This window comes from Myotis lucifugus, unplaced genomic scaffold (genome assembly GCF_000147115.1).
Source record: "Myotis lucifugus unplaced genomic scaffold, Myoluc2.0 scaffold_196, whole genome shotgun sequence".
Lineage (NCBI taxonomy): Eukaryota > Metazoa > Chordata > Mammalia > Chiroptera > Vespertilionidae > Myotis > Myotis lucifugus.
Genome location: NW_005871244.1, coordinates 735,716 through 747,855, shown reverse-complemented (window position 1 = coordinate 747,855; position 12,140 = coordinate 735,716). Strand labels below are relative to the sequence as shown.

Below are 12,140 nucleotides of genomic sequence, written 5' to 3'. Positions count from 1 at the left end.
GAGGAGAGGGAAAAGGAGAGGGGAAGAATGTAGAGACAGAGAGAGAGAGAGAGAGAGAGAGAGAGAGAGAGAATTTCAGTGATCAGCTGCCTCCTGCATGCCCCTACTGGGAATCAAGCCTATACCCCAGACATGTGCCCTGACCGGGAATCGAACCAGCAACCTTTCAGTGCACAGGATGACGCCCAACCAACTGAGCCACACCAGCCAGGGCTGAAGATAATTTCAAAGCAGGATGTCAACTCTGCCACCTCTGAATTTTACAATGAGAAAACCTCCAAAGTCCTGTATAACAACATGCATAATCAGCCATCTTGAATCCAGACTCAATAAAGAACATGAAGAGTGTGAAGGAAAGAAAGTGTTAGAGAACAATGAAACCCTCCCAAATGATCTTGCCCATCCCTGACTTTCGATGGAACCCAGCATCCTTTTGGTGTTGCGTGCAGTGCAGAAGTTAACAGGGCAGGCCCAAACTACTGTCCTTGGAAAGGTCTGCTTCAAGGTGAGCCCTTGGCTGGCATTTGGAAACTTAGACTTCAGAATGGGCCTCACTATTCTACCTATTCGTGTAAGCACTGTGGTTTAAGCTGAACCCCTGCTTCCCTCTGGGAGTCTGGAAGTTGTATATGCACCAGGAAGGGGTTGCCTAGGTGACCAGCCACCAATAGAAACCCTGTGTGCTGAGTCTCTAAGGAGCTTCCCTGGTTGGAAACGTTTTGTGTGTGTTGTCACAACCCAGGGCTGGGGGAATTAGTGTCCTGAGCAACTCCATTGGGAGAGGATCCCTGGAAGCTTGTGCCCCTGGGCTTCATCCCATGGGCCTTTTGCCCTTGCTGGTTGGTCTCTGTATCTTTTTGCTGGAAGAAATCATCGCCATGTATATGCTGAGACTGAGTCCTCTTAGCAAATCATTGAGTCTGGGTGGTCCTGAGGACCTCCAACACACATATATACATGACCTTGACCATGAACAGTCCAGCCCTATGCTGTCCCCATCTCATCACCATTTACCTTAGGGTCTCTGAGATGGAAGCACAGTAAGTCCTCACTTAAAGTCATCAATAGGTTCTATACTTTAAGCAAAGCGACATAAAACAAAACCAATTTTACCACAGGCTAATTGATATCAACAAGAGTTAAGTTTCGCCCTGACTGGTTTGGCTCAGTGGATAGAGCGTCGGCCTGCGGACTCAAGGATCCCAGGTTCGATTCCGGTCAAGGGCACGTACCTCAGTTGCGGGCACATCCCCAGTGGGGGATGTGCAGGAGGCAGCTGATCGATGTTTCTCTCTCATCGATGTTTCTAGCTCTCTATCCCTCTCCCTTCCTCTCTGTAAAAAATCAATAAAATATGTTATAAAAAAAAGAGAAGTTTCTATGGCATCTTATCAACATTATCACAAAACAACATTGAACAAAATAACGTTATTCAAGGACCTGCTTCTGGCTACAAGTAACCACACAGTCAAATAACAGTGGCTGGAACAAACAGGAGGTTCTTTTCCTCCCTCAGCAAGACTGCTGGTGTTAGTTCAGCAGCTCAACAATGTTGGGCCAGCTTAGTGTCTCTGTGACTCTGTTGACTGACCCTGAGGTCTCAAGATGGTGTCACGCTTCCCACTGATGCTTCTGGACATGGCAGCCTATAGAGGTGGAGGGAAGGGAGCAGCTGGACCAAGAGCCTCTGACATTTCTGGCAACTTTGACATTTCCTGATGACTCAGGTCATTGACAAGGGATTTGGGTTATCTATCCCCCCCATCTATCCCCCAAGCTCTCTCTTCTCACTCAGTGCTCCCCTCAAATACTGAACATCACTTGGGGGCCTCTGAGTAGCTCCAGGACTTGACTTGGGGCCCTGGGTGGGCATGAGAGGAGCTATGGGTGGTTTGTGGTTCCTCTGGGGGTAGAGAGAAGCCCCATGTCCTCCACTCCTAGCAGAAGCCACTAGCTCAGCCTTAGGGTCCATGGTTGCTCCTGCCCTGGCGTGCACTCCAAGCCCTCAACACCTTTACTCCCTGCTTCTGGACAACCCGATGCACAGACAGGTTGGGACCCAGGCAGTGGCTGCGCTGGGGCGGGGATGGGAGAACCTGGGCGTCCCTGAGGCAGCAGAGTCCAGCAGACTCATAGGATTAAACCCTGGGGTAAAAGCCAACATTCGCCACCTCAACTTCTTTAGTGCCCCTGGCGCAGCTCCCCGTCATGCTCGCTTCAACTACTGCAGGGTCTCCTGACTGACCCTCCTGTTTTTACCCTCGCCCCGTCTGTTCTCTTCACGGCACCCAGAGGGATCCTCTGCTCAAAACCTTCTGGTGAGCCCTAGCCGGTTTGGCTCAGCGGATAGAGCATCGGCCTGCGGACTGAAGGGTACCAGGTTTGATTCCTGGTCAGGGCACATGCCTGGGTTGTGGGCTCCATCCCCAGTGGGGGTTGTGCAGGAGGCAGCCAATCAATGATTCTCTCTCATCATTGATATTTCTATCTCCCTCTCTCTCTCTGAAATCAATAAATATGTTTTTTTAAAAAGTTCTCCAGGTTCATGGCATCTATGAAAACTTTATTAAAAAAAAAAAAAGTCCGGTGACTCATGCCTCACTCAGACAAAAGCCCAAGTTCTCCTCATGGCCCACAAAGCCCTCCAGGATCAGGCCAGGCCAACCTCATTACCTCCCACACCGGCCTCCACAACCACCCTTCGGGCACGTTCCAGCCTCAGTGCCTTTGCACTGCTTTTTTTCTCTCTGGAATGCTGTTCTCCCCCAGGTACCATGGCTCCCTCTCTCACTTCATTCAGATCTTTGTTTATATTTCAGTCAGGAATGTCTTCCTGGATTACGACACCCAAGGGCCCAACCTTCCACTCCTGCAACGCTATCTCCTGTCCTCGCTTTATTTTTCCTCACGATGCCCGTTTTCAGTGGCCTATTATAGATTTCTGTTACCTACCTGCTTCCACTAGAAAGCAAGCCCAGGAGGGCAGGGATTTGTCAGTTTAGGCCACAGCTTACCCCCTGAGCCTGGAACAGTTCCTGACCCACAGTACACACTTAGTAATGTCAATGCACGACTGTAAAACCCTCAAAGTGGTGCCTCTGACAAGGCAGATAGTCAGTAAATGGTTGTTGAATGAGAAAATAAATCAGCACATGCATGAAAGAATGAATAAGTGAACCCCATCCCATTTTGATCCCAGAGCTGCCCTCTCCCCTCTCCCGCCCCCAGCAGCCTTGGGAGCCAGCCATGGGCATGAACACACGAACTTTATTTACAAACACAAGGCTGGAGCATGGGCTGGGTGGGAAGGTGGGCATGGCAGGGCCAGGAGGCTCCTACTTCTGCTCCCGCCGCCAGACGATGACCATGCCGCTGGCGTCACTGGAAGCCAGCAGGCTCTCGTCGCAGTTGAAGCTGACGTCCAGCACAGGGGCACTGTGGCCCTGCAGCTTGTTCACTGCAGCCTTGGCCGCCCGCTCCACGTCGAAGAAGTGCACACACATATCCTCGCTGCCTGTCACTGTGCAGGTGGGAAGGAGAGGCCCTCAGCAGGTGTTGCAGGAGGTGGGGTGACCCAGGGGGAAGTCTCTGAGGTCCCAGCATGCCTGCAGGGTAGGGGGGCCCATTCCTAGATGGGAGGTTAACCGGCCCTTTTGGTTCTACATCTAGAGACTGAGGTCTCTCAGCTCTTTGGGAGGCCCATGCCTCATGCCGTGAGGTTTCTGAGCTGGTTGGGGCTCTGTGTTCAAAGTGGAAGGCTGGTGGGGTGGGAGAGGTCTCAGGGTGTCATGATGTCTGAGCCAGATCAGCACCAGCCTGGTGTCTGCTTGTCCCTGGCCACCCAGACACCCAACCCTATGGGACTCACCCACGCAGGCGCCCTGGCGGAAGGACATGAGGGGGCAGAAGATGCTGCGCACGGGGTGCGAGCTCTGCTCAATGGGGAAGCTCCTCTTCAGCTGCAGGGTCCCCTCGTTGTCCACCACCCTGAGGGAGAATGAGAGCGGGTCAGGCGCAGCCTCAGGCCCCGAGGGGGGATGCGTGCTGTGCTAGTCCGTGTCCCTGTCCCTGCACTGAGTTCTTTCAAGGTTCATGAAATCCAGTCCTGAGACGACTGCGTCAACCTGGAAAGCATGGCTGGTGTGGGGTTTAGTGACCGTTTGGACACTCTATCCAGTGGTTCTCAACCTTCCTAATGCCGCGACCCTTTCATACAGTTCCTCATGTTGTGGTGACCCCCAACCATAAAATTATTTTCGTGGCTACTTCATAACTGTAATTTTACTACTGTTATGAATCGTAATGTAAATATCTGATATGCACGATGTATTTTCATTGTTCGCGACCCACAGGTTGAGAACCACTGAGAGAGCCTCTGCGCTGTAATTCACTAGTTACTCTTCCCAAGGGTCTCTCAGCGCTCTGGCGCTCAGATGGGCACAGAGAAGAAATGGCTGACGACACTATGGCACCCGTGTACTGTGCACACCACACGGCTGTTCGAAGGAATGAACCAAAGCTACTGCAGGTGGTCCATAGGCATCGTTTGGTGAGAAAAGAGACGTGGGAAAGGGTGCAGAAGGAACCCACATCCATAAAACAATGACCCTCCTTTGTGGGTGTGTGCGCGCAGAGGACTATGGGAGAGGGAACAAAGTGTGGAATGGAACATTCGAAGTTGTTAACATGCTCAACTGTGGCAGGCAGTGGCCAAGATGGCAGAAACGAGGAAGAGAGAAGGCAGAGGATGGGGGAAAGAGGCAAAAAACTTAGGAGTACGCTTAAATTAAAAGTTTCAAAGGAGAAGACAAATAAAATAGTAAAATGGCAAGTATCCTGTCAGGCAGTGGTCTTCAGACATAGCTGGATAATACTCGGGGAACTTTTTAACATACCAATGCCCAGCTTGCTCCAGAGCTTCTGAAATCCTTGGCCCCATCCGGCTGGCATGGCTCAGTGGTTGAGCATCGACCTATGAACCAGGAGGTCACTGGTTCAATTCCCGGTCAGGTCAGGGCACATGCCCAGGTTGTGGGCTCAATCCCCAGTGTGGGATGTGCAGTAGATCAGTGATTCTCTCTCATCATTGATGTTTCTATCTCTCTCTCCCTTTCTCTCTGAAATCAATAAAAATATATGAAAAAGAAAAAAGAAATCCCTGGCCTGGAGTGGGGTCTGGCCATGACTTTTAAAAAATATATTATTTTTATTGATTTCAGGATGGAAGGGAGAGATAGATTAATGAGAGAGAATCACTGCTCAGCTGCCTCCTGCACTGCCCCTACTGGGGATTGAGCCCACAACCCGGGCATGTGCCCTGACCGGGAATCATACTGTGACCTCTTGGTTCCTAGGTTGACACTCAACCACTGAGCCACACCAGCTGGGCCTGGCCATGATTTTTGAAGCCCTTCAGGTCATTCCAACATGTAGTCCAGGCTAAGAACTGCATTAGGGTAACATGATATATGTGAGTGAGGACAGTAAACCTCCCTCCTCCTCCTCTTCCTCCTCCTCCTCAAAAAAAAAAGGAAAACGGGTCACTGCTCTATGGGGCCCTAGTCCATGTTATGCCTCAGTTTGCTCATCTATAAAATGGACATGATAACAGCACCCACCTCACAGAGCTGTTATGAAGATTAAAGGAGGTGATATGCATGAGGTGCTTTGAATAGGACCTGGCCCCAGTAACTGCTACCTAACTGCTAGCTATTGCCATTACTTTTTTTTAAAACACATTTTTATTGATTTCAGACAGAGGAAGGGAAAGGTAGAGAGAGAAACATCAATGATGAGAGAGAATCATTGATCGGCTGCCTCCTGCACGCCCTCTAGTGGGGAATCAAGCCTGTGACCCAGGCATGTGCCCTTGACCAGAATTGAACCCGGGACCCTTCAGTTCACAGGCCGACGCCCTATCCACTGAGTCAAACCGGCCAGGGCTGCCATTACTTTTTACTGCTACTACTGAGGTCATCATAATATGATGAGGAGGAAGGGGGAGGGGAGGAGGAGACTGGACCTCCTCGCTCAGTGAGGTAAGCGGATGAAGGAGCCAGGCCTCCCCTCCATCTGCAGGTGGCCGGAGGAGGGAGACCCACCTGTAGAGCAGCAGCTTGTTGAGGCAAGCATTTATGAGCAGCGAGGGGTCCCGGGCCTCTCGGCTGACCCAGGAGCGGGCAGAGATGCTCGTCACAGGGCTGCCCTCATGCACCACCAGGCGCTTGGCTTTCGTCAGCTTCCCTGCGACAATGGAGGGGAGAGGAGGCAAAAGTAAGGGCGAGGGCTGCGTACCAGGAGGGCGGGAGTGCGAACACTCGGACGTGGGCCTGGGGCCTGCCTACCTGTGGCCATGTCGAAGAGGAAGGAGAAAACACTGCCTCGGTCATCCCCTGCCCAGAGCAGCCGGCCAGGGGCATCAAAGGACAGGGCCAGGACACGGCCCGTCAGTTTGCTGGAACCACCCTTCACCTTCTTGCCCGTGGAGATGTTGACGACATGCAGGTTTTGCTTGGCGTTCCCCACCTGTGGATGAGACCCACACACCATCATCCTGCTCCCAGCCGGTCCCTCCTTGAGTCTGACCACCGTGGGGCTGCTATTAATGGGACCCGCTTCTCTTTGCTGGAGTCTGATTCCAGTAGGGCCATGGTGGGTAGACTAGAGGTGACCCAGGCCCATAATCCTCCTGAGCCAGCCTTTCTGATAATCTGACCAGAGCACACAGCGCGGCAGTGACTACAGGGGTCACAGGGCCATCCTAGGCCCACAGTAAGAGCTCCCTTGCTGGTCCTTCCTGGAGCCTGATCCCACTGGGGGGGCTGCTTCTACATCTAAAAGGATCCTGGAGACAGGCTCACTCAGCCAGTTCCCCCTCTACTCCCTCTCAGGGCCAAGCCAGATTCATTTCCTTCCCCCACTGCCCACCCTCTGACTCTCTATCCTAGGGTCGGCCCACAGTGGAGCTTCCACTGAGACAAGATGAGGTTTCCATCTAGTCATCCTGCTCCACAACCAGCAGCCCCTGCAGGAAATGGAAGGCCTACTGCTTATGGGACCAAAAGGGTGGCAGACCCATGACCCTACCCCCTGACTGGTCACCCCTGGTGTCTACCACAGTGAGGCCATCCCAAACCAAGAACTGCATGTCCCCATTCTGACTGGATTCTGTCTGAATCTGACCACCAGGGGACTATGGCGATGGACTAGAGGGGATCCCCCCACACTGATGCCCTAGAACAGCTCTCCTGGCCCAGCACCCCCGCCCTCGGCGATGGCGCCCTGGAGCCTGACCACAGTGAGGTTGTTGTTGACCGGCTGGAAGGTGCAGCAGAGGAGTTCAGCGCCATCGGGGTCAGGGATCTCCCGGATGCAGCGGCCGTCGTCAGAGGCCCAGATGCGCATGGTAGCATCGAGTGAGGTGGACACGAGGATGTCATTGGAGAGGGACCAGGCAAAATCGGAGACACCTCGGGTGTGGCCCCGCAGCACACGGAGCACGGTGGGTGGAGCGGGCACCAGCTGACACAGGGAGATGCTGCCATCGAGTGAACAGCAGGCCAGGCGGTGCCGGTCGTCATTGCGAAGCGCACCCTTGGCACTGCAATGCCAAGGAGCCACTGGTAGGAGTCAGCACACTCACCAGGCGCTTTTGTTTATAAAAGGTTCTGCCCGACCAGTGTGACTCAGTGGTTGAGCATCGACCTATGAACCAGGAGGTCACGGTTCGATTCCGGTCAGGGGCACGTGCCTGGGTTGTGGGCTCGATCCCCAGTAGGGGGTGTGTATAATTTGGTTAAGATATATACATTTTCTTTTTAAAATATATTTTTATTGATTTCAGAGAGGAAGGAAGAGGGAGAGAGAGATAGAAACATCAGTGGTGAGAGTGAATCACTGACTGGCTGCCTCCTGCACAGCCCCTACTGGGGATCGAGCCCACAACCCAGGCATGTGCCCCTGACCGGATGCTCTGTCCACTGAGCCAAACCAGCTGGGGCTAAAAATATATCTTTTTTTTTAGAAGGTTCTGACGTGTGAGCTGAGGGCAGGAACCCACCGCACCAGGCACAGTGGCCGCAGCAAAGGGCTTTCCTTGACTGACAAAGGGGGTTGTAACCCCGGAAAGCCTTCTGCTGAAAGTCCTGTGCATCTTAGCAGGTGCGTAATGGACTGCAAGACTTCTGCAACCTGAAAAGGCCTCCACATCTCAGCAAGCACTTTGCAATTACCAAGGTCTTAGCAGTTTGCAAGACTCCCTCTGACCTCTGCAAGGGGATTTCTCTGCAGCAAAGGCTTTGGACTTGTTCAAGTGACTCACGACCCCAGAAGCCTTCTGCAAAGGGCTCTTTTACACTGCTGAGCCCCCTCTTTAAAAAAACATTTTTTTTCTTTTGTTAATCCTCACCCGAGGATATTTTTCCATTGATTTTTAGAGAGCATGGAAGGGAGGGGGAGAGACAGAGAGAGAGAAACATCGATGTGAGAGAGACACATCGAATGGTTGTCTCCCGCACAGCCCTGACCAGGGACTGGTTGTGGGCCCCGACCAGGGATCGGTTGCCTCCTGCAAGCTCCCCAATCAGGCCGGGATGGAGACTGCAACTGAGGTATGTGCCCTTGACCGGAATTGAACGCAGGACCTTTCAGTCCACAGGCTGACACTTTATCCACTGAGCCAAACTGGCTAGGGCTGCTGAGCCCCTTTAGGGTAGACAAAATACCCAAGATTTTACAGGCCACTTTGCAGAGGGCTTTTAGGTTTGTGAAAGGTTTTAAGGGTTGGCAATTCCTCCTTGGGAGGTGGGCCAGACTGCATTCCAGAAAAGGATTCAATGGGTGGTTGTGACAGTTTGGGCAAATTCATGGTGATGGGACCTGCCATCTACTGGCTCACCTGCCTCGTCCACGTGCTGGTCAAAAACATGGTACATGCCCGCAAAGGCGTAGTTCTCACTCAGCGATGTGTCCCCAGCCATGGCTCGACTTGCTTCTGCTGCTGATGTGGGGACCACACTGCCAGGGGGCCTGGGCCCCAACCGAGGGAGGAGGTGAGAGGAGATAGGTTCTGGCATTCAGCCTGCCATTGCCCCATGGCTCCTCTCCTTCTCACAAACCCTCAGCCCTGCGCTGTCCCTGGTGCATACCTGTCCTCATAGACGGCACGATTCATCTGTGCCTGCAGCTGGTAGGAACCTCGGCTGACGGAACGGCGGTGTCCACGGGCCCCCAGGGCCCGAGGATCATCCTCGAAGTCCTGCAGAGAGGAACAGGGTGGGTGCATCTTATAAATAACCCTCAAGAACCTGTGAGGTCTAGAGCCTTCAAAGTATACCCAGAACCAGATCCCTTCCCACCCCGTCCCCTGCCACCACCTTCACCTACCTGTACTGTGGTGGCCTCTGCACTAGTTACCCTGCTCCCACCCTTGCCCCGCTCAGGAGACACTCAATAAATGGTCTCCGAACAAAGAGTGGCCACCTCCCAGGAAACCACTCAGCTCAGTGTCTTGCTTCACTCAAGTTTCAGATCAACTTTCACCCCCTCAGAGAGGCCTTCCCTCATCATCCCCATCACAAATAGCTTCCTGCCTGGCCGGTGTGGCTCAGTGGTTGAGCATCGACCTATGAACCAGGACCAGTCAGGGCACATGCCCGGGTTGCGGGCTGGATCCCCAGTGTGGGGCACGCAGGAGGCAGTCAATCAATGAATCTCTCTCATCATTGATATTTCTCCCCCTCTCCTTTCCTTTCTGAAGTCAATTAAAAAAATATATTTATATATATATATATATATTTATATATATATATATATAAGCTTCCCTTTGTCTCCCACACCAGTTGTTTTATCCCCTGAATCTGCCTTATTTTTTGCATGTTAGCATGTATCACTATAAGCCATGGTAATTATTGACTTGTTTATCTGGTTTGCTATGATTACTGACCTAGTTATCTTGTTTATTGCCTACTTATCAACCTGTTTATTTATTGTCTGTTTATATCCTTTATTGGGATATATTATCTCTTTTGCCCTCTACTCATCCTAAGAGCTTAGAGCAGAGCCTTGCACATAGCAGGTGCTTGACAGGTCTGTTGAATAAATAAACATGGAGGCAGGCGGCGTGGTGGAGGAAGCTCACCTCCATGCGGTCGAGGGTAGTGCGGCTGCTGCGGACGATGCTGTTGCTATAGGCACGAGCACTCCGAGAGGGGCCCGTAGCGCTGGCCCAATAGCTGCCCACGCAGCCTCAGGTACTGCCGCCGCAGTGCTGGGGGGTGCCCAGCCTTGGCATTCTCCCGCAGTAGCTGGCTGCGCCGCCGGATATACTGTGTCCGAAACTGTGGAAACGTTGGCGTGCGGTACGCGTTGTACCTGTGATGGCAGGAGGCAGGCGAGCAGCAGGCACAAGACAGATGGAATCAATCAACTCAGAGGGTAGGGAAGGAGCATGAGGTGTGTGGCAGGGAGGGGTCAGGATGGCAAGTGATCAGCAGTGCTGATGGGGGTTCCTCTGGCAATGTGCAAGGGTGCGTCTACAGTAATAATGAACATGGAGAAGAGGTCACGTGGGGACAAGGAGTGCGGTCTGCAGCTCTGCTGAAGTTGGTATGGGGTGACTGAGTCAGTGTAGACAATGGGAGGGGTCAGTGTGACATGGTGATGGGGGTTAATGTGGGGCAGTGGCGGGGGTCAGTATGGGATGGTGATGGGATGAGACTGGGGAAATGATGGTGGTAAGAGAAGTCTGGCGAACAATGGTGGGAAATAGGATGTCACCAGCCTGAGCTCCATCACCTTCCCCCCCAACCCCCCAACCCCCCACCCCCGTCTCCCCACTCCCCACTCGCGCAAAGGGTCTGATAACGCAGCCTCTTTGCGCATGCCCACATCTGACCGCATTTTCCCAGCATGCTCTTTAAGACCCGCTCTGGCCAGCCCTCGCTGAGGGCAAGCTCGCACACCCTGACACTGCGCATGTTCACCTCCAGCATGCCCACGCAGCCGCGTAGAGCAAGTTCTCCGCCCAGTCTCACTTATGCCATTGCCCGTGCACCACAGTAACTTCCGCTCCCATGGGATCCGACCCCACGCCTCACCTCGCGTCTACTGCTAAGACCTGCTGCCACACCGCGGCCATTACCCGGCCTCCTCTTCCGCCGCGTCCGCCCGCGGGCGCCTGCAGGACAAGGGCCTGGAATGTCAGGGTCTCAAGTGAAGGGGTCTAGTTCCGCCCCTTCTGCCAGGCGATCGTGGCCATAGACAATGCGTCCCTCCGCGCCGAGATACCGTGAAATCACATCGAGCTGTTAGCATGGTCAGCACTCCAGCCCTGTCCAGGCAGCTCCAGGAAGACTCACAGCAGCGATTCAGACCTCACTCCGCCCCCCCCCGGTCGCCATAGCAACGCCCCTCCCCCAGCCTAGTAACCCTGCCCGGCCTTCCCCACCCACCTTGCCCCCACCGCCCCCGCCTTCCCTTTTCGGGTCCAAGACGGGGCCCTGGATCAGGGACCACCTCAGGGGCTGCCTCCGGCTCGCAAGGCCCCCGGGGAGGCCCTGAGACCCGCGTCACCCTTCCCTACTGTCTCCTCCCTCTCTCAAGCTCCAGGCAAGATGGCTGCCTGCTGCCAGGAGGAGCTGCCAAGCGTAGAAGGAAGGGATAGGAATCCTCCCCGAAGTGTGGGAGAACCACGCAGGCGCACTAAGGGACGGTGGCTTCCGGCACAAGGGCGGGGCCTCCGCCCCTTAAATTCAATCCATTCCCACCCCCTACGAGCCCTTTCTTATACACAAGAATAATGTCCAGGGGCAAGGATGCGAATCACTCACTAAAAATCAGAAATATGACTTTCAGAAACAGAAACAGGATTTTCTTTTTTAAAATATATTTTTGTTGATTTCAGAGAGGAAGGGAGAGGGAGAGAGATAGAAACATCAATGCTGAGAGAGAATCATGGATGGGCTGCCTCCTGCACGCCCCATACTGGGGATTGAGCCCACGCAGACGTAGGCCCTGACCGGAATCCAGCCGGGACCTCCTGGTTCATAGGTCGATGCTCAACCACTGAACCACCCAGGCCAGGCCAATTTTCTTTTAAAGGAGTGGTGTATAAACTGCTTTTTAGCAGCACAATCTTAGCC

The 12,140-nt window shown here is 53.4% G+C and overlaps 1 protein-coding gene across 1 annotated transcript; it reads right to left on the bottom strand.

Moving 5' to 3' along the window:
* Nucleotides 1-3,247: 3,247 nt before the first annotated feature.
* On the bottom strand, nt 3,248-11,428 carry WDR13 (WD repeat domain 13). The gene is given in 12 exon segments (XM_006097168.3): nt 3,248-3,520; nt 3,869-3,987; nt 6,102-6,243; nt 6,345-6,525; nt 7,294-7,583; nt 7,586-7,600; nt 8,897-9,027; nt 9,147-9,256; nt 10,139-10,199; nt 10,201-10,371; nt 11,097-11,176; nt 11,287-11,428. Coding segments are annotated over 12 exon segments (1,512 nt in total). The 5' UTR covers nt 11,314-11,428; the 3' UTR covers nt 3,248-3,335.
* Nucleotides 11,429-12,140: the final 712 nt, after the last annotated feature.